This window comes from Trichomycterus rosablanca, chromosome 9 (assembly GCF_030014385.1).
Source record: "Trichomycterus rosablanca isolate fTriRos1 chromosome 9, fTriRos1.hap1, whole genome shotgun sequence".
In the NCBI taxonomy this organism is placed as follows: Eukaryota; Metazoa; Chordata; class Actinopteri; order Siluriformes; family Trichomycteridae; genus Trichomycterus; species Trichomycterus rosablanca.
The window spans coordinates 15,294,675-15,319,513 of NC_085996.1; the positions used below are offsets into that span (position 1 = coordinate 15,294,675).

At 39.3% G+C, this 24,839-nt stretch overlaps 1 protein-coding gene across 1 annotated transcript; it reads right to left on the reverse strand.

The window, feature by feature from the left end:
- Positions 1 to 1,175: 1,175 nt before the first annotated feature.
- Positions 1,176 to 22,626, reverse strand: tshr (thyroid stimulating hormone receptor). Its single transcript, XM_063002467.1, has 10 exons — positions 22,466 to 22,626; positions 13,790 to 13,861; positions 13,611 to 13,685; positions 12,091 to 12,165; positions 10,790 to 10,864; positions 10,585 to 10,662; positions 8,954 to 9,022; positions 5,708 to 5,785; positions 4,631 to 4,819; positions 1,176 to 2,478 (listed from the first exon to the last, which is right to left on the reverse strand). Exons 1-10 carry the CDS (start codon positions 22,624 to 22,626, stop codon positions 1,176 to 1,178), a joined length of 2,175 nt encoding a protein of 724 aa, XP_062858537.1.
- Positions 22,627 to 24,839: the final 2,213 nt, after the last annotated feature.

The following is a 24,839-nucleotide window of genomic DNA, read 5'->3' on the forward strand; positions in this document are numbered from 1 at the left end:
AAATGACTCTGCCCATTGTTTGAATAAAATTTGCCCTTGTTGTTTGGTGGTTAATAAAGGCGGAGCTCCCTGAGGAAACCCAAGTGAAGACAGGGAGGACATGCAAACTTCACACAGAAAGGACTCTGAGTGCTCCACCTAGGAATCAAACCCAGGACCTTCTTGCTATGAGACGCTAGTGCTACCCATCAAGCCACTCAAATCAATACAATCAATACAGATACTTAATATAATATTTTATTATAAATCATATAAGCAGATATTAATTTGTATGAAAAGTTAAATATTTCTTAATCATTGCTATGTTCCCCCTTGCTGTATACACAGATCATCCATAACATTAAAAATCGGCTTCACTTACCATATAGAAGCACTTTGTAGTTCTACAAGTACTGGCTGTAGTCCATCTGTTTCTCTGCATGCTTTGTTAGCCCCCTTTCATGCTGTTCTACAATGGTCAGGACTCTCCCAGGACCACCACAGAGTAGGTATTATTTAGGTGGTGGATGATTCTCAGCACTGCAGTGACACTGACATGGTGGTGGTGTGTTAGTGTGTGTTGTGCTGGTATGAGTGGATAAGACACAGCAGCGCTGATGGAGTTTTTAAACACCTCACTGTCACTGCTGGACTGAGAATAGTCCACCAACCAAAAATATATCCAGCCAACAGTGCATATGGGCAGCGTCCTGTGACCACTGATAAAGATCTCAAAGATGAACAACTCAAACAGCAGCAGTAGATGAGCGATCGTCTCGGTCTTTACATCTACAAGGTGGACCAGCTAGGTAGGAGTGTCTAATAGATTGGAGACGGTATTTAAAAACTCCAGCAGCGCTGCTGTGTCTGATCCACTCATACCAGCACAACACACACTAACACACCACCACTATGTCAGTGTCACTGCAGTGCTGAGAATGATCCACCACCTAAATAATACCTGCTCTGTGGTGGTCCAAAGTGCTTCTATATGGTAAGTGGAGCTGATTAAATGAACAGTGAGTGTAGAAACAAGGAGGTGGTTTTAATGTTATGGATGATCAGTGTATGCTGTATGTTATCCCAGCATGATATTACTGAATGCTGATTGCACAGAAACATTCCCACTTCAAAGCCCAAAAATGTATTCCCAATAAGTTCTCATCATCTATCTCTTGCTGGCTTTCTGTTGCTGCTCATTTTGGATAGGTGATGTGGTTATGGTCTGAACACTCGATTATGTTAAGAGCGGTCTCTTCATGGGATCTCTGTTCTTTCCCACGTCTGCCTCCACTGTTTACTTTGGATGAGATGGTTTGGCCTCTGAAGATTTGGGCTTGCTGCTCACACAGGCCAACTTTGCTAAGCAGGATGAATACATCGCCCCGAAAAGTCTTGGTAAAGATGGCATAGAGAAAAGGATTGGCACAGGAGTTCAGCGGGTAGAACAGCACCAGCAGGATTTTGGAATTGGATACGGTTATTAGTGGGTGATCTATTGCAGCTGACACAGCGTAGAAGGAAATGGGTGCCATGCAGAGAAAGTCTGTAAAAATAAGGACAGCCATGCGTTTAGCTATGTTTGTGTCTTTTCTGGATGAAGAGTAGTTGGGTTTGTGCACTGCGCAGTATATTTTAATGTAACTAGCACAAATGATCACAAAGGCCACTATGTTAAAGACAAGCACAAATAGGATGTAGACCTGGGCAACCAGGTTCTGGGTGTCCATGGGCAGGCATATGCTCACCTTTTGGTAACTGCTCACACCTAACACAGGCATGAGGGCCAACATGAGGCAAAAAAGCCAACCCCCGAGCATGACGACAACGGCGTGGGACAAACGTATCTTCCGATCTAGTCGCATAGCAAAACTGATGGCATACCAACGCTCCAGAGTGATTGTGGTCAGTGTGTAAACAGACAGCTCGCTTGCAAAAATGGAAAAGAAGCCAGCAAGGGTGCACCCTGGTCCTGTCTGCCAGTTTATGGCATGGTTATAGTACTCAGATTGTGTGTAAATGTCCACCGAGGCGATGAAAAGCAGGTAGATGCCCATGCACAAGTCAGCAAAAGCCAGATGGCACATGAGAAACCGGGAGACAGAGAATTTGTAGCGACTGGTGAGGAGTATAAACAGCACCAATGAGTTCCCCAGTACAGCCAGTGTACTGACAAACCAAACAGACACTCTCAAGAAACTAAAACCCATGATATCTTCACAGGGGTTGAAGTCATCAGGGGCTGGGGAACATGTCACAGACTGTCCGTCCTCACACACAACATAGTCATAGTAACTGTCGAAGTCTTGAATCATGTCTCCCCAGGAGGTCAGGTGTTCTTCAAAATAGGCTTGGTAATGCCCCCTGAATGTGGGGTCACTTGAATCAATGTCTTTGTCCATATCACTCTGAGCAGCAGATCTTTTAGGGATTCCTACTGATCTCTTATGGCTTTGGTCATATATGGCAGTTAAGTTGCAAATTATGTAATCCAGGTACCTGTTATTGACAGAAAAATGAAACATGTATTGGCAAACATTTTAATAATTCAATATGAATTATGTTTCTTAAGCAAATGACTGATTTCTCCAAGGAAGTTAAATTAATGATTTACTAAAATTTTTTACCCCATGTAAATAGTGAAAACAGTATGTGCACTATATGGCCATATGTATGTTGACACCATCTATGAGCTGGGAAAGTTGGGACAGTATGGAAAATGCAAATAAAATAAAAATGCAGTGTACCTTACATCTACTTTGACTGTTATTTGATTGCAGACAGTTTGAACCCAAGATATTTCATGTTTTGTCTGCTCAAATTCATTTCATTTACATTTACATTTTCAGCATTTAGCAGACGCTTTTATCCAAAGCGACTTACACAATGAGCAGAACACGATGAGCAATTGAGGGTTAAGGGCCTTGCTCAGGGACCCAACAGTGGCAACTTGGTGGTGGCGGGGCTTGAACCGGCAACCTTCTGTTTACTAGTCCAGTATTTTAACCACTGAGCTATCACTGGCCATTTCATTTGTAAATATACCTCCATTCCTGCATTTCAGGCCGGCAACACATTCCAAAAAAGTTGGGACGGGGGCAATTTAGGGCCAGTAATGAGGTGAAAAAACTAAATAATGATGTGATTCCAAACAGGTGATGTCAACAGGTGATTGTAATCATGGTTTGGTACAAAAGCAGCATCAAGGAAAGGCTGAGTCCTTAATGAGCAAAGATGATCAGAGGATCTCCAGTTTATCAACAAATGTGTGAGAAAATTATTAAAATGTTTAAAAATAATGTACCTCAAAGAAGGGATTTATCTCCCTCTACAGGGCATAATATCATTAATCCATTCAAGGAATTGGGAGGAATTTCAGTGCGTAAAGGCCAAGGACCTTCAATCCACATGGGTGAGGGATTACTTTATCAAACCTTCGTCAAGCACTACAATACAGAGTTACATGCACAAATGCCACTTAAAACTTTACTGTGCAAAAAAGAAGCCTTATGTTAACCTTGTCCAGAAGCGGCGTTGACTTCTCTGGGCTCAGAGGCATCTAGGATGAACCATTACACAGTGGAAATGTGTATTGTGGTCAGATGAATCAGCATTCCAGGACTTTTTTTTGAAAAAATGGACACCGTGTGCTCTGGACCAAAGACAAAAAAAGGACCATCCAGACTGTTATCAGCAACAAGTCCAAAAGCCAGGGTCTGTCATGGTATGGGGTTGTGTCAGTGCCCTTGGCAAAGGTCATTTACACTTCTATGATGGCAGCATTAATGCAGAAAAGTACATTGAGATTTTAGAGCAACATATGCTGCCTTCAAGACGTCATCTTTTCCAGGAACGCCCAGCTTTTTTCAACAAGACAATGCAAAACCACATGCTGCACACATTACGTTAAGACATGGCTGTGGAAGAAGAGGGCATGGGTACTGGACTGGTCTGCCTGCAGTCCTGACCTGTCCCCAATAGAGAATGTGCGGACGACCCAGTACTGTTGCACATCTTAAGATGTGTTTGCAGGAAGAATGGGACAAAATAAAAGCTGAAACACTAATTCGCTTGGTCTCCTCTGTGCGTCTTTTAAGTGTGGTGAAAAGGAATCGCAACATTACAGTGGTAAATGCTTTACTGTCCCAACTTTTTTTGGAATGTGTTGTAGGCCTGAAATGCAATAAATGCAGGACTGAAAAGTCAAAGTAAATGTAAGAAACTCTGTGTTTTTTTATTGTTTGCATTTTCCATACTGTCCCAACTTTGCTCAAGGACCCAACAGTGGCTGCATAGCAAAGCCTGGATTTGATCCAACAATCTTCCGATTGATAGCCCAAAACTCTACTCACTAGGCTACCACTGTCCCACTGTCTTCTTTTTACCTACAATAGCTTTTACTCTTCTGATAAGGTATTTCTCAAGATTGTGGAGTGTGTATTCATGTCCATTTGTCATTTGTAAAGCAAGGCACTGTTATTTATAGAGAACGACTGACTCACAACTGATGTTTCTATTCGACCCACAGGTGTTTAGTGGGGTTAAGGTCAGGGCTATGTGCAGGCCACTGGAATCCCATATAGTAGTCATATAGTGTATTTCCTATTAAAACACAAACTCTTTTTAGCAATCTTTATCATGTTTCACAAACCCTTTCTTTTTCTTGAGGTTCTTGAAAGCGCAGCAGTGACTAGGATAGGTCAGATCTGCATTTACAAGGTGTCTGAAGGTCTGCACTGGTGGAAGCTTTTTGAGGGCCCACACGTTCTGAGCTCTGAGTTCCCGGAGTGAATGCAACCCTCTTGATGGAAGAGAAATAATGCCTGAGTCTGAGACATCACTGCCAAAAAATACAAATAAAGGGTATACAAGTCAAAAAGGTTGAGATGGGGACTATTCAGGATTTTCTTCTGTTGCTGTCCAACTTAACATTTATTTAACAACTGAACTGATCAACCATTTTATTAATCAATTAATGCAATTTATGTCCAACTAGAAAAATACAGTTTTAGTCTAAATACTTAAGAATAAAAATGATAGCTGGACACAGATTACAGTTTCCAAAATGTTTTCAGTACAATATTTGTCCTAGGATGTGTTCATTCAGACCATATTAATCTTGAACTTTTGAGCGGCTAAAATCTTATATTAAACTCACTGTCCATTTTATCAACCCCACTTACCATATAGAAACACTTTGTAGTTCTACAATTACTGACTGTAGTACATCTGTTTCTCTGCATGCTTTTTTAACCTGCTTTCACCCTGTTCTTCAATGGTCAGGACCCCCACAGGATCACCACAGAGCAGTGAGGTTTAAATACTCCGGCAGTGCTGCTGTGTCTCATCCACTCATACCAGCACAACACACACTAACACACCACGACCATGTCAGTGTCACTGCAGTGCTGAGAATGATCCACCACCCAAATAATACCTACTCTGTAGTGGTCCTGACCATTGAAGAACAGTGTGAAAGCATGTTAAAAAGTATGCAGAGAAAGAGATGGACTACAGTCAGTATTTGTAGAACTACAAAGTGCTTCAATATGGTAAGTGAAGCCGATAAAGTGGACAATGTGCGTTACTGTGTAACCTTTCGCCCATTGAAAAGCTGGGATAGGCTCCAGCAACAATACCACCACCACACCACACCCTGCGACCCTAATTGGATAAGTGGTTAAGAAAGTGAGTGAGTGAGTGAGTGAGTAAGAAATCAAATACTCACAGGAACATTGGACCACTGATAGTTTCCGCAAACATGTTATCATCCAGTTCTGTCAGTTGTTTGTTTCTGTGAAGATATCTACAAAAAGAGAAAATTTCATATTTACAGTCCCAACCCTATATTTTTATGATACTATATAAAATGTAGAAATATTAAATGTACTTAATTGACATTAAACACAATGCTTTCAGGTTACTTTTTTAATTGAAAAGCTGCAGTCAACCCGGAAAGTCTGCACACTCCTTTCACCTTCTCCACGTTGTATTACATTACAGACTCATTCTATAATAGATTAAGTTAATTTTTCGCTTCAAACATCTACACACAATCGCCAATAATTACAAAGTAAAAACAGGGTTTAGAAAACATGTACTTAGCTGCATTCATCTTTCCCTCTATCAGGACTAGTCGCCCCGGTCCCGCTGCTGAATAACATTCCCACATCGTGATGCTGCCACCGCCATGCTTCACTGTAGGGATGGCATTAGCCGGGTGATGAGCGGTGCCTGGTTTCCTCCAGACGTGACGCTTCGTATTCAGGCCAAAAAGTTCAATTTTGGTTTCATCAGACCAGAGAATCTTGTTTCTCTGGGTGCCTTTTGGCAAACTCAAAGCAGGCTGTCATGTGTCTTTTACTGAGGAGTGGCTTCCGTCTGACCACTCTACCCTAAAGGCGTGAGTTGTGGAGTGCTGCCTGGATGGTTGATCTTCTGATAAGTTCTCCCATCTCCACAAGGATACGCTGAAGCTCTGTCAGAGTGACCCTCGGGTTCCTGCTCACCTCCCTGGCCCAGGCCCGTCTTCCCCAATCACTCAGTTTGACCTGGCGGCCAGCTCTAAGAAGATTTTTGGTTGTTCCAAATTTCTACCATTTACGAAGGATGGTGGCCACTGTGTTCTCTGGGACCTGTAAAGCTGCAGCAATTTTTTATACCCTTCTCCAGATCTATGCCTTGACACAATCCTGTTTCTCAGGTCTGCAGATAATTCATTTGACCCCATGGCTTGGAGTTTGCTCTGATATGCACTGTCAACTGTGGGACCTTATATAGGCAGGTGTTGGCTATCTCAATCATGTCCAATCAGTTGAATTTACCACAGGTGGACTCCAGTTAAATTGTAGAAACATCTCAAGCAGTATCAGTGAAAACAAAATGCACCTCAGCTCATTTTTGGGTGTCATATCAAAGGGTGTGCACACTTAGATATGATATTTTACATTTTGATTTTTAATAAAACTAAGACCTGCTATCACTTTGTCATTGTGGGCTTTTTGTGTAGAATTTTGTGACAAAAAATGAACTCAATCTATTATAGGATGATTCTGTTATGTAATAAAACGTGGAGAAGGTGAAAGGGGTGTACAGACTTTCCTGCTTGACTGTATATGCCAAAACCAAAACAATCTGCAAGCTTAAAAACAGATTTTACCAAAAATTGTAACAATATGCACATACACAATAGAGCTAAATGTTCAAACTTGATACCAGGCAAATATGCGCAAGCTGATTTTCATGTTCAGTTTTTGAAATGCAAAACGAGTTATGGTCAATGCAAATACACTATCACTAGTCAAGCATTTTCCTCCAATTTTCACCCCTAATCTAGTCGTATCCAATTACCCTGATTGCGTTACGCTTCACCTCTACCGATACAACCCTCCACTGCTGACTGAGGAGCTTTGCAACTGACACACACCCCCTCCGACACATGAGCAGTACCAACCGCCTCTTTTCACCCACACAAGGTGAGTTCATATGCAGATCAGCCTTGTGCACACCCTGATCAGCCACACCCTGATCAGCATTATTCCCCAACTCAATTTGTAATTGCACCAGTTATGAGGAACCCTGGTCCGGCTCATCCCAATCGTTGTTCATGTAGCTTCCCAGCCCAGTCAGATGGCAGAGCTGAGATTCGATAAGGTGTATCCGAAATCCCAGCTCTGGTGTACTAGTGTATTTTACCACTGCGCCACCTGAATGGCTATTTACTATTATTAATATGGGTTATTGAAAGAAGGTATGATGAATTTCTATTTTGATTATTGCATTCAAATTTTATTATACACTGATCAGCCATAACACTAAAACCACCTCCTTGTTTCTAAACTCACTGTCCATTTTATCAGCTCCACTTACTATATAGGAGCACTTTGTAGTTCTACAATTACTGACTGTAGTCCATCTGTTTCTCTACATACTTTTTTAAACTGCTTCAATGGTCAGGACCCCCACAGAGTAGGTATTATTTGGGTGTTGGATCATTCTCAGCACTGCAGTGACACTGACATGGTGGTGGTGTGTTAGTGTGTGCTGCGCTGGTATGAGTGGATAAGACACAGCAGCTCTGCTGGAGTTTTCAAACACCTCACTGTCACTGCTGGACTGAGAATAGTCCACCAACCAAAAATATCCAGCCAACAGCGCCCCGTGGGCAGCATCCTGTGACCACTGATGAAGGTCTAGAAGATGACCAACTCAAACAGCAGCAATAGATGAGTGATCGTCTCTGACTTTACATCTACAAGGTGGACCAACCAGGTAGGAGTGTCTAATAGAGTGGACAGTGAGTGGACACTGTATTTAAAAACTCCAGCAGCATTGCTGTGTCTGATCCACTCACACCAGCTCAACACACACCAACACACCACCACCATGTCATTGTCACTGCAGTGCTGAGAATGATCCACCACCTATATAATACCTACTCTGTGGTGGTCCTGTGGGGGTTCTGACCATTGAAGAACAGGGTGAAAGCAGGTTAAAAAGGTATGTAGAGAAACAGATGGACTAAAGTCAGTAATTGTAATCTACAAAGTGCTTCTATATGGTAAGTGGAGCTGATAAAATGGACAGTGAGTGTAGAAACAAGGAGGTGGTTTTAATGTTATGGCTGATCAGTGTATAATTCAACAACTGCAATCCACTGTTTTGAAAGCATCAATCCTCTTCTTTTGATTATTTTGGTTCCAAATTAAATAGTTTTTTTAATCTACAGTATGTATGCCACATTATTAATGCCCACATGGAATAGCCCAATATTCTCTTATGGAGCATGGTTATCAAAAGCAATTTGCATGAGCAAAAACTTTAAGAAAATTGCTTACACGTTTTAGTTGCATCAAGTTGCATCACACCCATTAACAACACAATCTTTGTGCTAGTACTGTTTATTTGGAATCATAGTAAATCAGGAGCTAAATGTCACATATGTGATAAATCTAGTAACAGCAAAGATCCTTACATGGCATCTAGTTTTGTCCCATTGAAAGCATGATGTTGGATTTTGTTAAATCCATTACTGTATAAATTCCTGTTGGAGAAAAAGAAACATGAAGTGTACATGAATAAAAAAATGATGTGTTTAATTTTGTTTAGACATTCAACAGTTGTGTTCATGTTCATTTTTTCATTCCATTGTTTACCACAGCTTTTTTCTGATGGGTACAAAGCAGGAATACATCACGGACAGGGCACCAATCCATTGTGCCAAGCTGTAGCCCAGTGGTTAATGTACTGGACTAGTTACCAGTAGGTTGCTGGTTCAAACCCCACCACTGCCAGGTTGCTGCTGTTGGGCCCTTGATCAAGGCCCTTAACCCTCAATTGCTCAGACTGTGTACTGTAACTCTAATGTAGGTCCCTTGGATAAAGGCGTCTGCTAAATGCCGAAAATGTAAATGTAAATTGTGCAGTGTTGGTCACTCGCACTTTAGACATAGCCAATCATCTTCTGAGGTTCTAACCTGGATCTCAGTAATGATGGGATAAAATAAACAGCTGCACCATACAAACAACTGGCAACATCTGCATGTATATTAAACATCCGAGTGTTAATAAGGAGTGGGTTTCGTCTTTACAGCTATAACAGCCTTGACTCTTCCATGTCTTTATGGATCTCACTCACTCACTTTCTTAACTCAAGGGGTGGGGTGGGGTGGGGTTGGGTTGGGGGGTTTGTGCTGGAGCCTATCCCAGCTTTTCAATGGGCACAAGGCACACAGTAAGACCCTGGACGGGGGGCCAGTCCATTGCAGGGCAGACACACATACACACACACACACACACATTCACCTATAGGGCAATTCAGTGTCTCCAATTAACCTGACTGCATGTTTTTGGACTGTGGGAGGAAACCGGAGCTCCCAGAGGAAACCCACGCAGACACAGGGAGAACAAGCAAACTCCGCACTCCTGCCTAGGGATCGAACCCAGGACCTTGTTGCTGTGAGGCGACAGTGCTACCCACCGAGCCACCGTGCCGCCCTCTTTATGGATCTGTTAAATATATATGTATCACATTACATATTTTTTTATATATTACACCTGTTAACACTGGGTGTGTATAACAACTAAATTGTAATTAGGAATGGTGTCCACATGATTTTGTACTATTATTTATTTATTTATTTATTCAGATTTTTGGTTACATACATGACAGGACAGGTAGTTACTGTTACATAAGTTTAAGTTTAATATTAGACACAGTCATGGACAATTTAGTGTTTCCAATTAACCTCACTGCATGTTTTCAGACTGTAGGAGGAAACCGGAGATCCCAGAGGAAACCCATGCAGACACAGGGAGAACTTCACAAACTCCACAAAGAAAGGACCTGGACCACTCCACCTAGGAATCGAACACAGGACCTTCTTGCTGTGAGGCGACAGTGCTACCCACCGAGCCACCGGAAAAAAAAAAAATTATAATTTTTTTTTACTTAGGTAAAGCACTTAAATAAAAAACTGTTTGTATACATTTCTAAACAATTTATATATGCAATAAACTAATGTGTTGAGGAATTGTAGGTAAAATATGTTTAACACAATAGCCTGATTATCAAAACAATGTTGAACAATGTTAAATTGTACTTACACAGTAAGCACATCTTTGGTAATGCCTTGGAATGCATTTGCAGGAATCTCAGTAATGTAGAGATTGTCAGTAATTTCTCTTAAAGGCAAAAAAGGACAAAATCAGTGTTTTTACATTTCAATTATTAAGAAAATTGTTCATTAATCAGATGTTTTGGTTAAATATTTAATATCAGCATGAAACAAATATTTTATGACTTGCTTACAGCATGAACAATGAATTCTCAGAGTGGATGCTAGACAGGTCAGGGAAGATGGTAAGACCAGTGTTGAGCAAACCTCTGTAAGAAAAACAAAGTGCATTTTATACTCTTAAACATTACAGATAATAACTGTCATATACTAAAAAGACTTATAAAAATATATGTCACTGCAGTTAAGATTTTTTAAATATACGTAAATACACTGATCAGCCATAACATTAAAACCACCTCCTTGTTTCTACACTAACTGTCCATTTTATCAGCTCCACTTACCATATAGAAGCACTTTGTAATTCTACAATTACTGACTTTAGTCCATCTATTTCTCTACATACCTTTTTAGACTGCGTTCACCCTGTTCTTCAATGGTCAGGGCCCCTACAGGACCACTACAGAGCAGGTATTATTTGGGTGGTGGATCATTCTCAGCACTGCAGTGACACTGACATGGTGGTGGTGTGTTAGTGTGTGTTGTGCTGGTATGAGTGGATCAGAAACAGCAGCGCTGCTGGAGTTTTTAAATACCGTGTCCACTCACTGTCCACTGTATTAAACACTCCTACCTAGTTGGTCCACCTTGTAGATGTAAAGTCAGAGACAATCGCTAGACCTTCTGTGGTCACAGGACACTGCCCACTGGGCGCTGTTGGCTGGATATATTTTTGTTTGGTGGACTAATCTCAGTCCAGCAGTGACAGTGAGGTGTTTAAAAACTCCATCAGCGCTGCTGTGTCTGATCCACTCACAACACACGCTAACACACCACCACCATGTCAGTGTCACTGCAGTGCTGAGAATGATCCACCACCCAAATAATACCTACTCTGTGGTGGTCCTGTGGGGGTCCTGACCATTGAAGAACAGCATGAAAGGGGGCTAATAAAGCATGCAGAGAAACAGATGGACTACAGTCAGTAATTGTAAAACTACAAAGTGCTTCTATATGGTAAGTGGAACTGATAAAATGGACAATGAGTGTAGAAACAAGGAGGTGGTTTTAATGTTATCAGTTTATATAATCAGTAATATGACATACTGTATATAAATATTTACCTTTATTCAAAAACAATATTAATCTATAAACATTATAATTTTAGTTGTGTTCAAATTGTTATTATTCATTGCAGCCACTATAGTCAAAGTAAAAAACACCCATCCCAGTTGTGTTCTGGTGTTTTATCCACACCAAATGCCAACAGGTGTATTAAATCATATGAAATAACTGATACGCCTTTTAAATTGTGTCAACAGTCCAGGAAAGGCCCTTCTCTACTCCAAAAATTGTAATACATAGTTTTGCTTACAAGTATTTTAAATTTGGAAGATCCTTGAAGGCCTCAGGTTCAATGACAGTCAAGCTTCTGGTGTTTCTTATCTCTCTGCGACAGAACAAGCAAAAAACCACAGTGATTTACTGAAATAACAGAGTTGATAAAACACTAAACATTATTTTAACTTTTACTCTAAGACAGTAATAGGCACACACAAATGTATACAGGAAAAAAGGCACTGCACATCATCTAATGGCTAGTACTATGTCTATAGTAAAACAGTGGGGGCAACATCATGCAGAGACAGGGACAGCCAGACTGGTAAGCACTGAGGAGAGATAAATACAGTAACAAGGTGGCAAGTCACCTTTTAACATGATAATGTTTATTATTTTATAATTAGTAAGTTACTGGGCAAAATTAGATTAGCAAGCTAATAATCTCTGCCAACAATGAGTTGAAAGCTAAACTTTTTGGATGACTTTTAGGTCCTATTACCTCTTTAGTTGCTACTTTAGAGCCTGGATTCTGCTCTGTACATATAATACTAAGAAAAATTATAGGGTCATTAGTCCCTAACCCTTTTCAATGTGGCTATGCTGAATTACAGTGGTACCTTAAAACTTGACGTAAATTAGTTCTGGGAGAGGCGTTGAGTTTTAAAGGCGTTAAGTTTCAAGGTATTTTTCCCATAACGATGTATGGGAAACCTGTTAATGTGTTCCTTGGTTCCATAGAACTGCATATATTTTAGGCTAATGTAAAATAATGGGGTTGTTTTTGACACTTATACACTGAAAATAACACAAATATAAAAAACAGTTAAAAATTAATATAAAATACAATAAAACCTGCACTTTGTTTTTACTTCTTTATTGTTTCCTTATGCTTCTTAACCATGGAGATGCTTGATCTTGGAATACTGTATTCCATTCAGTAAAGGCGTATTTACATGAGAAGCGGCAAAACAGCTTTTGGAGCTTTTTTGCTTTTTTAGACATTAAGTTTTGTGCTGGTGCACTTAAAACTGAAGCAGTTAACGTGATTTATTGTACTAAAACAACGAGCGAGGAATTTATGAGCAGTAATAACTAAGAGAGGTTTAGTGTTCCTGTGTCATTCTTTTAATACATTAATCCATGTGGTTTTTTTTGTTATGATGACCGTTTTAGATTTGCAAAAGCTGATTCTCACAATTTCTCAGCACCCCGAGCTATAACACAAGTTTAAAAGTGAAACAGGAGAAAAATACAGCTAAACACAGATACATGTGGAGCTTTCAGAGTGGATTTGACGGTTATTCCACACAAATGCAGATTCGTCTTATATACACACTTTGATGATGTTTCACCACACCGCTCAAGCCAAGTGCTGAACAAAGCAGCTGTACATTGTTAATTTGAAATTAAATTCATATTTTTTAAATAAAAAGGCTGAATTTAAGGGAAACGTCAAATTTAAGGCTACAAATGTCTCCACGAAGTGCATTGAGTTTAAAAAACTGTAGTATTATCAGAACACTTGTGTGTATTGGTAGGGCACCTTGAACTTACATGTGTGTAATTTTCTTCAGGTTGTGAAATGCATGCTTTTCTAACCTTCTTAGTGTCACATCAACTGACAGGTAACTGAAAGTAAAGACAAGAGGCTCAACGATTTTATCACTAAAAAATATAAAAATTAAATCAATGACATTTGGGCATGCAATAATGTATTTATTTACTTTACCCACATTAATGATATGTTTGCCATGTTGTCAAATGTATTTTTTGGGACAGAGGTCAGTCTGGTTTCAAAGAGGTGTCTGTAAAAATGAATGAGAAAAACATATATTAGAAATACACTAATAATGTGTATATTTTATTTTAGTATGTAATGAAAACAACACAAATAAGAAGTGATATTTAATGTTTTATGTTATTTTATTTTTAATAATAAATGATAATTCTTAATTGATGAATGTAGCCTATTTCCAAAAAGTTGGAACAGGAGCAAATTAAGAAAAATGCTGCATCTCAAACATCTAAAACAGGCGATGCTGTCCTGATTGGGTATAAAAGAAGCATTAACAAAAGGCCCAGTCATTTATGAGTCCAGACCTGTTTTCCACTATATATATATGAACAATAAAGTTGATTAGTAGAAACATTAAATCTATTGATACTGTTTTACTGTTTACTTGTAAAAAGAACTTGCTGTATGTTATTCTGTTTTGCAATTGAAGTAGTAATGATAAACTAATTACCTTCCACTGGCTAGCAATAAATACTAAAGAAAACACAACCTAAAAGTCTAGAAACTAATGCTGTTTGGTATAAGTGCATGTTGTCCAGTTCAGTGCTTTTTCATTGATATTTTAAGACATTTAACCCTTCATAGGAGTGAAACGTTGTAAAAGCTTTTGTAAAAAAAATTACAGCTGTCACAGTAATGCAGCTGGTAAAGTGGGTGCAACACTGGTCCTGGGTTAATTTTATAAATCAAGTGACTATTTGTGTAAGCTTTCCATGTTTTGCATAGTCCACTTTCTTGCTGCCTCCCAAAATGAAAAATAAGGTGAACTGGCTTCTCTAAATTGCATCTAGGTGTGCTTCTGATTCAAGACAGATCTTGTTTTTTGGATTATAGTATATCTAAAACTCTACAATATTTCATCTCAGCGTGAAGGTTACAGTTCACATGTTCTTCACAACCATGGCTAGAGACCACTCTTTCTTGTACTTGTAGGTAAATTAGCTCTATTTAGATGGACACAAAGATCAGCAGCTATAGCAGTGGTTATAATTGCTAACAAGGAATTTGGATTCTTTCTTAAAAGACATTTTTCTTTTTGTTTCCTTTTGAATAAAAATTATAATTATCATTATTAATATTATAATTATTACAATTAATAATTAATGTATGTAATGTATGTATGTTTTTGACCTTAATTATCTGTACTTAAATTTTAAACAATTCACCTAGGCTATTCTACTATTGCCAATAGCAACCACAGTAACACTACAACAAAACTTTTAAGGGACCCTCTGCAGTCTGTGTTAAAGGGACTAACTTCTGGACGATTTTCTTTTAAGATTTTGACCCTGTTTTTGCTGAAAATATAAATATAGTCACTGTTAATGTCAAATATACCTGTTAATAAGAGTAATTTGACCACCTGTCACCCATGCTGGCAGACAGGGGGTGGAGGCGCAGACTGACAGAAGGTGCAGTGTTTTTTTAGCTGCACTTTAAAGCATTCTCTGCAACTAATCAAATGTTACTCATTACACCTGGGGAAATGCTTTAACAAATGTACCTGAGACTGAGCTCAGGGTTTACTCATCTGAATTTCTGACTCTCTGTTTGTTAGTCCTTTGTTTGTCTGACATGCCTAACTTATCCTATTGGCATTTTTGCTGGTTTTCTTTACTTTCTAAAGGCATAGTTGATAAACAGTAGCATTCCAGTGTTCTAGCAGCCACATGCATTCCTGGTTCTGATTTGCTAGGTTCCCCTGTCTGGTTCAGTGTGTAGTGTTTGTGTTGTAACTCATTGGTGTAAATTTACATTCACAGCATTTAGCAGATCCCTTTATCTATTATTCAAGCAACTGAGGGTTAAGGGACCTTGTGACTGGAATGTTATATGTTATATTTTATTAGTTATTTACATTAAACTCATAAGTTTCTGCTTTCTTAGTACAATTAACAGGGATGGAAGTGACTTTTTGAAGGTTTCAGAATTCCGAAGACTGATACTGTCCTTCACACACACCCACACATACACACAGACATAGTCTTAACAAACTGACCATTGTTGTAGAACATTTAACGATAAACAAGTTTAGTGTGGAAAGTCGGCCTTGAACTGGGTCGCTGAGCAGAGTTAGCCTGAAAAAGCAGTAAAGCAGGAGTATAAATAAAGCGATAGAGCGGACGGTATCCACCCTTCTCTCCTGTAAAGGCATGTGTGTGTTTGAATTATGAGATGGGTCCTCAGCTGAGTAATACATTGATTATTTGCTTTTACTATTACTCCGGTTGTCTGTGTCAGTCTTTAAGGGTTATTTTGAATTCACACAACAGACCTCCAGTGCCAACTCGATGGTGGTAGGGCTTGAACCGGCATCCCTCATATTACCATAACCACTGAGCTACTACTGCCCAAACCGAGCAGTTGGAAGAGTTACACCCATGTGTGCTTAGCTTTCTTTTTTTCTAAGGCTATCCCTGTTTTTTACATGTTTCCTGGCAGTGTTTCTGCTCCAGCAATGTGGTCATCAGTCTTTTCTATTCTGAAGTCCCACAGTTTGAGGTGTGGCTTTTGGCTTTGGTTTGGTTTCAGATTGTGTATTCCTCAAGTTTTATTACTTTGCTCATTCATTCAGTTTTTTTTCATGACTACAGACTACCAAATGCTTCCCAAACATTTGTGAAGTCATCAGGTTCGTTAACTTACCAGCCTCCTAAGAAGTGAATAATTGTCACATATCCAGCTCATGTGTGCTCCTGTGCTCCTATAACTCATGGAACTTGATGAACAGACATGACAGACTTGAACAGTCGGACACGGACAAGACATGACAGACTGACTGACAGAATTCGCTTGGCTTGACAAATTCATTGGCCGGGCCAGACCTGGCATGGCAGAACTTGAACCGACGGACATAAGGAAACAGGCTGAGCTGGCAGTGGCTTGGAACAAACTTCAATAGACGGAAAGATGGACAAGACAGGAGCAGGCGGGCAGGCCTGAGGACCCCTGGAGCCTATGGGGTTGTAAAGAGGTACTGGACAGGACAGAGGATCCTGACTGGTTCCTAAAGTGGACGTGGGACAGTCAAGAGCATTTTTAGTGGGCACTAGAGGCCGAACAACTCCTAACGTGGGCATGGGATGACGCAGAGCATTCGTAGCGGGCACTGGCACCCGGACCACCTCAACAGTGTGCACTGGGGGAACACAAACATTCCCAGCAGGCACTGGATGCCGGGCATATGCTGCAGCGGGCACTTTGCTACTTTCGCTTTGCTACTCCAGTGGGCACGGGAGGTTGGGCCAACTTCCCTACACCAAAACTATGTGGTTTTTCCCAGAGGCCCTCAAAATCCTTAATCGACTTCAGCTCAGCTCCCCTGTCAGACCAAAGCTGCCTAGCCCATTCACGAGCAGCACCCCTCAGCCGAGACATCATGAAAAGGACCTGTTTTGTTTCAGGCAAAGAAAGGCAAAGCAAAGCGACATGACAAGTCAATTCAAAATTGCTCCAACTGCTTAAATACACAGAGAATTAGCCCTCAACAAGGTTCAGCTGTGGCTCCTTAACAGGAGACCAATAATACTGAGGGGGCATTGGCCCGTCACCAAAAACAAACACTCCTCCACCATGGTGTGCAGGTGTGCATGCGTTCTAGGAGCACACATGGGCACACATTCTTCTGTCAATTGTGCCAGCACCTTAGCCAAGTAAGATGAGTAATATGGCTATAACTTCTTCCATTATTTAGGAGTCATAGTTAGTTAAAACAGCCTGACGATTTTACACCTGTCATTTGTGTAATAGACAAGCAACTCAAGCACCATGAAACTGATTCTTGGTTCATTAAATAATTTGTTATTAACCCTCCTATTACCTTTGGGGTCAATTTGACCCCATTCAATGTTTAACGTCTTTAAATAAATGATTGACATCATTTTTTTTGCTTCATATTTGATGACTTTTCCTAATTGAATTGGGACAACTGGGTAAACATAAAATTAACATGATGTTATGTTTTCAATGTCCTGTACACATGTTGTACGCATCGGTGTTCTTTGGGGTCAATCTGACCCCAGGCTGTTTTAGCTGTATAAAACATATAAAAAATATCAACATTTTACACACATTTGTTTTGGTTGTTTAGGAAGATATTGAGGTCACTATGACATGCAATTTTATAATCTTCAAAAAACTTTAAGGCCCTAATCTAACATAACCATAACTGTAGTAGTGCGAGAACCACTGATAGTTCACACAACCTGGGGGAGGGGGAAACATCATCCTCGCAAGATTTTTCATATTTCCCATGCTGTGGGGACAGGAAAATATTGTTTCTGCGAATAGAGACAGAAGATGATGATGAGGAGGACCCGGATTATTAGGCATCCTCCTCTGATAAGAATGAGACCCTCAGTGTTGACCCTTCTTTTGTCTCTCAACCACCAGCAAACACACTACCTTCCAAAACTGAAAAGTTATTATGGTCTGTCTCCCCACTGGAATAACAAGGCAGACTTAGTGCTGCTAATGTCAACAAAATGCTTCCAGACCCCACCAGATATGCTGTCAGTCACGTCCAAGACATAAAATCAGCATTTGAGCTCTTCATGACACCATCAATTGAAAAGGATATACTTGAGATGACAAATTTAGAGGAGAGGCGCGTGTATGGGGACAGTTGGAAAGACTTGGATGTGACCCACTTGCAAGCCTACATTGGGTTGCTTATTTTGGCGGGAGTGCACAAGTCAACAGGTGAAGCAACAGCAAGCCTTTGGGCTGCTGACACTGGAAGGGCAATATTTCCAGCCACCATGTCTCTAAACACATTCCATGTTTTCTCCCTTGTCATACGCTTTGATGACGGAGAAACAAGGCAGGGCCGACGAGAGCGTGACAAACTTGCAGCAATATGGGATGTATGGGACAAGTGGGTTCAGCGATTACCCTTTCTTTACAATCCAGGCCCCAACGTGACTGTGGATGAATGTCTAGTTGCATTTTGTGGGCTCTGTCCTTTTAGACGATACATGCCCATAATGATGATCTGTTTTACAAATAAAATCCTTCTAAATTTTTGAAATTGTCTGTGTCAAATTGACCCCAAACAGGTTACTATTCCATATAACAGAAATAGTTTTTCATTCCATATAAATCCATTAAAACACCAAAAAGATCTCTACTTTCAATTTTAGGTCAATCAATGAGATTTGATGGTGATCTGCATATTTCTCCATAGTCGCGCAACAGGTATTCTGGATGTATAAGGGGGTGGGTGGGGGTGTTGTTTATTTTTTAAAAGGCTATTTAGGTAGTCAATGAACAAACAAAAAGTATGTGACATAAATTTGGGTAAGAATTTTAATTATAATCATTTTCTGGAGATTTAAATTGCTGGGGCCAAGCATAAAAGGTGTTAGTAAATTTGAAGGTAATAGGAGGGTTAAGTGAGTTTTGTTTTCACAAAGACAAAGTTTAACCACCAAACTCTAGATTAATCACGCAACTCAAACGCAAAGGCTGCTTTCAACTAATAAGTGACAAAATGATTTGTTTCGATATGACATTAAACTAACCTAAAATGGAAAAGTGTGAATTCCATTACACCCAGATCAGGTTTATGGGTGTATTCTAAACCAGAATGGAATGCATGATTGAATGTGTATTAACAAATGAAATGAAGTTGACCAGACAAAATGTTAAATATACATGGTTGAAACTGTCTGCGATGAAATACATTGATCAGCCATAACATTAAAACCACCTCCTTGTTTCTACAGTCACTGTCTATTTTATCAGCTCCACTTACCATATAGAAGCACTTTGTAGTTCTACAATTACTGACTGTAGTCCATCCATTTCTCTACATACTTTTTTTAGCCTGCTTTCACCCTGTTATTCAATGGTCAGGACCCCCACAGGACAACCACAGAGCAGGTATTATTTAGGTATTATTATCATTCTCAGCACTGCAGTGACAATGACATGGTGATGGTGTGTTAGTGTGTGTTGTGCTGGTATGAGTGGATCAGACACAGCAGTGCTGCTGGAGTTTTTAAATACCATGTCCAGTCACTGTCCACTCGATTAGACACTCATACCTAGTTGGTCCACCTTGTATATGTAAAGTCAGAGACGATCGCTCATCTATTGCTGCTGTTTGAGTTGGTCATCTTCTAGACCTTCATCAGTGGTCACAGGACGCTGCCTATGGGGCGCTGTTGGCTGGATATTTTTGGGTGGTGGACTATTCTCAGTCCAGCAGTGACAGTGAGGTGTTTGAAAACTCCAGCAGCGCTGCTGTGTCTTATCCACTCATACCAGCACAACATACACTAACACACCACCACCATGTCAGTGTCACTGCAGTGCTGAGAATGACCCACACCCAAATAATACCTGCTCTGTAGTGGTCCTGAACAGCATGAAAGGGGGCTAACAAAGCATGCAGAGAAACAGATGGACTACAGTCAGTAATTGTAACTGATAAAATGGACAAAGTGTGTAGAAACAAAAAGGTGGTTTTAATGGTATGGCTGATCGGTGTACAATACAAGTAAATGTAAGAAACACTGCATTTTTGCATTTTCCATAGTGTCTCAACTTGTTTTTCTCACTTGGGGTTGTACTAGCTGGAAAGTTTGTGCTTCCTGTAGTATAGAGCTATGCAACTGTCTGACATGGCACACTTGTTAATAGTACTTTTATGTGACGGGTGGTAGATTCTCAGAGAAGGGAGTTCATGTAAGTTTAGCTAAATAAGCAGGCAACAGAGAAATGTTCCTGACCTGCTAAACAAACAAAAGCAAGTGAGGATTAGAAGATGCAATCAAGCATTAGCCGGAACAAAGTTGGTTTTGCCTCTAGAGGGTTTTGTACTCATGCTTTGGATCCAAGGCCATACTTAAAGGTTCACATTAATATACGAGAAAGGGGGGTATTTGCAAGAGGGTTACAATATATTCTTTTAAAAAGTATAATAAGAAGTAGAGGCAACTTTTTGCCTGTAAAACCCCTTGCTTAACTTCTAGTTTAAATCATCTTATACAAGTCCTAAAGAATTTTTAAGACGTATCTTATCCTTTAAAATTGTTGGCAGCTATGCAAAACAACAAATGGACCCAAAATTTCCACCATATTGCAGCCCACACCAAAATGGATTTCCAATTGTACAACCCCAAATCAGAAGAAGTTGGGACAGCATGGAAAATGCAAATAATAAAATAACACAGAGTTTCTTACATTTACTTTGACTTTTATTTGATTGCAGACAGGATGAACCTGAAATATTTCATGTTTTATCTGCTCAACTTCATTTCATTTATTAATAAACATCCATTCCTGCATTTCAGGCCTGCAACACATTTAAAAAAAAAAGTTGGGACAGTAAAGCATTTACCACTTTGTAATGTTGCCATTCCTTTTCACCACACTTTAAAGACGTTTTCCAAAAAAGGCCTGGAATGCTGATTCATCTGACCACAATACATTTCCACTGTGTAAAGGTCCATCCTAGATGACTCCGAGCCCAGAGAAGTCAACGCCGCTTCTGGACATGGTTAACATAAGGCTTCTTTTTTGCACAGTAAAGTTGTAAGTGGCATTTGTGCATGTAACTCTGTATTGTAGTGCTTGACAAAAATTTGCCAAAGTAATCCCTCACCCATGTGGTTATATCAGCTATTGTTGAGTGGCGGTTCTTGATGCAGTGCCATCTGAGGGATCAAAGATCACGGGTGTTCAGCTTAAGCTTACGCCCTTGGCCTTTATGCACTGAAATTCCTTCCGATTCCTTGAATCTTTTAATGATAGTATGCACTGTAGAGGGAGAAATATGCAAATCCCTTTCAATCTTTCTTTGAGGTACATTGTTTTTAAACTACTTAATAATTTTCTCACACATTCGTTGACAAACTGGAGATCCTCTGATCATCTTTGCTCATTAAAGACTCAGCCTTTCCTAGATGCTGCTTTTATACCAAACCATGATTACAATCACCTGTTTGGAATCACATCATTATTTAGTTTTTTTTAACCTCTTTACTAGCCTTAAGTTGACCCCATCCCAACTTTTTTTGGAATGTGTTGCACGGCTTAAATACAGGAATGGAGGTATATAAACAAATGAAATTAAGCTAAGCAGACAAAACATGAAATATCTCAGGTCCATCCTGTCTGCAATCAAATAAAAGTCAAAGTAAATGTAAGGAACACTGCATTTATATTTTATTTGCATTTTCCATCCTGTCCCAACTTCTTCTGATTTGGGGTGGTACATGAATAGGAATGCAAAAATAAATTTCATCGTATTCATTTCTTATTCATCCTTTTTAATTCAACATCACTTACAGATGTTTTTGAAATATTAAATAGAGATGTTTAATCAATTTTGTGCTCAATCAGTTTTGTGGTTTTACTTTAAAAGCAATTAGAATAACAGAAGAAAAATTTAATAGCTTAGTGTTAATGTAAAGCAAAATCAGATTCTTATTTTCCTCTCTAAACATAAAGCCTTTATTAATCAACATTAATTCCCAAATAAAAAAACAGATATAGAATAATAACTGGAAGTAACATTTATAGATATTACCCCTACACACACAAATTTAAAGTAACCAAGCAATCTTAAAACCAAATCTTTTACATTTTTATTAAACAGAGTACTTACAGTGTGTTTGTATTGTCAGGAAATGTAGGCATGACGGCTAAATCAGTACAAAAAACAGAAGAGGTTGTCCAGTCTGAGCATTCACATCCATGAGGACATCCAGTGACATTCCTGATAAGAGTTAAAATGATGGTTACAAGTGCAATTGTGACTGTTTGCATTTTAGTCTTGTTAATTTTTGCCTTTAAAAAAGAAGCTGCCACTGCCCGAAGTCATAACATCTTAAATTATTTTGTGCAGATAATAAGCAGTATGTTTGCTGACAATATACACCAAATTTTCTTAGTTAAGGTCCGTCTACATGAGGATCACAACAGCTAGGGACAGCTTGAATGAGTCACACAGACTGTTCTGAAGAGGTTGTGAACAGTGGGTGGTGCACTTACACAACCCCAAATAAAAATGCAGTGTTCCTTATATTTACTTTTGACTTTTATTTGATCCAGACAGTTTGAACCCAAGAACCCTCACCCATTTATTTATTCAAGTGGACTTGTGAAGCTGATGCAAAATACTGGAGCTGGTTCAAATATTTTTTTGAAAGGAGAGGGGGGTTAGGGTTCTATTAAAACTGGTGGAAATAAAGAAATATTAGAATATTTGTAAGGATTCTACCTCTCCATCAGTACTTCCAGCTATCAAAAGCACAGACACTATTACTTGCTTGCAGTCAGCTACTGATAAACTAATAACATGAACTACTCAAGAGATTCACACAGTTTAGCAAATTTTTTGCATAGTATATAACACATTTAAACAATGTAGAAGATGTGATAACTATTTCTAAAATTATTATCCAAAGCCAGACTATTAAAAGCCGCATTGTGGGCCTACACTTAAGAATGAACGCTGGGTTTGTCAACCTTTCGTGTGTGCAATCATCCTGATGAATGATTTTGAGTTTTATCTACTTGGTGAAACTTATGAAGCATTGGAAATGCACAGTGTGGCCAAGTCTTAAGCAGTGGGTATACTATGACTAAATTTAAAATTATACATTAATTAAACATCTTTGGGATAAGGTAGAACATACTGTACATTTCAAGCCAGGCTTTCTCATCCAACATTTTTAACATTTATTTTCTTGACTGGATGGGAACCAATTCCCATAAACACACTCCAAAATCTTGTGCAAAGCATTTTTAAAAGAAAGTACCAAGGTTTTGAAATATGACGTTGAACAATTTCAGGGTCAGTATTCACATACTTTTGGCCATGTCATGTAGTTACATGATGGAGGGAAAATAATTCCATAAATGTCTTTATGTATTGATTGTATTTGTCAGTCATATAAAACAACCCCACATCGAAAAACTTGGGACAGGATGGGAAATGCAAATTCAAACACAGAGTTTCTCACATTTACTTAAACTTAACTTTTATTGCAGACAGTTTAAATCCAAGATTTTTCATGTTTGTTCTGTGATTATTGCTTGATGTTGTAATAACAGCCTTGTGAAGCCCTGGTAAACATTTAAAACATAGTTAAACTAAATTTCAGAGTTTCTGACTATTTGATTATCAAACCTGACCAGATCCAGTTCATTTCTTACAGGTACTGACAATGAGATCAATTCCCCCAATCAAAAAACAGCCGAAGAGTAAGTTACAGGGCCTTATAAACTTTTTTTACTATGTATACAGTGCACTATTCAAATTGTAGCACAGACTGAATCACCAACACAGTTCATCTAATAGTAAACAGACAGGATGAACTTGAGATATTTCATGTTTTATCTGCTCAACTTAATTTCCTTTATTAATAAACATCCATTCCTGCATTTCAGGCCTGCAACACATTCCAAAAAAAAGTTGGGACAGTAAAGCATTTACCACTTTGTAATGTTTCCATTCCTTTTCACCACACTTTGACATTTTGGCACCGAGGATACAAAGTGATTTAGTGTTTTAGGTTTTATTTGGTCTCATTCTAGATGTCTCTGAGCCCTGAGAAGTCGACGCCGCTTCTGGACATGGTTAACATAAGGCTTCTTTTTTTGCACAGTAAAGTTTGAAGTGGCATTGTGCATGTAACTCTGTATTGTAGTGCTTGACGAAGGTTTGCCAAAGTAATCCCTCACCCATGTGGTTATATCAGCTATTGTTGAGCGGTGGTTCTTGATGCAGTGCCATCTGAGGGATCGAAGATCACAGGTGTTCAGCTTAAGCTTGTTTAATGATATTATGCACTGTAGAGGGAGAAATATGCAAATCCCTTCCAATCTTTCTTTGAGGTACATTTGTTGACAAACTGGAGATCCTATGATCATCTTTGCTCATTAAAGATGGATGCTGCTTTTGTACCAAACCATGATTACAATCACCTGTTAACATCACCTGTTTGGAATCACATCATGTGTTGCAGACCTGAAAT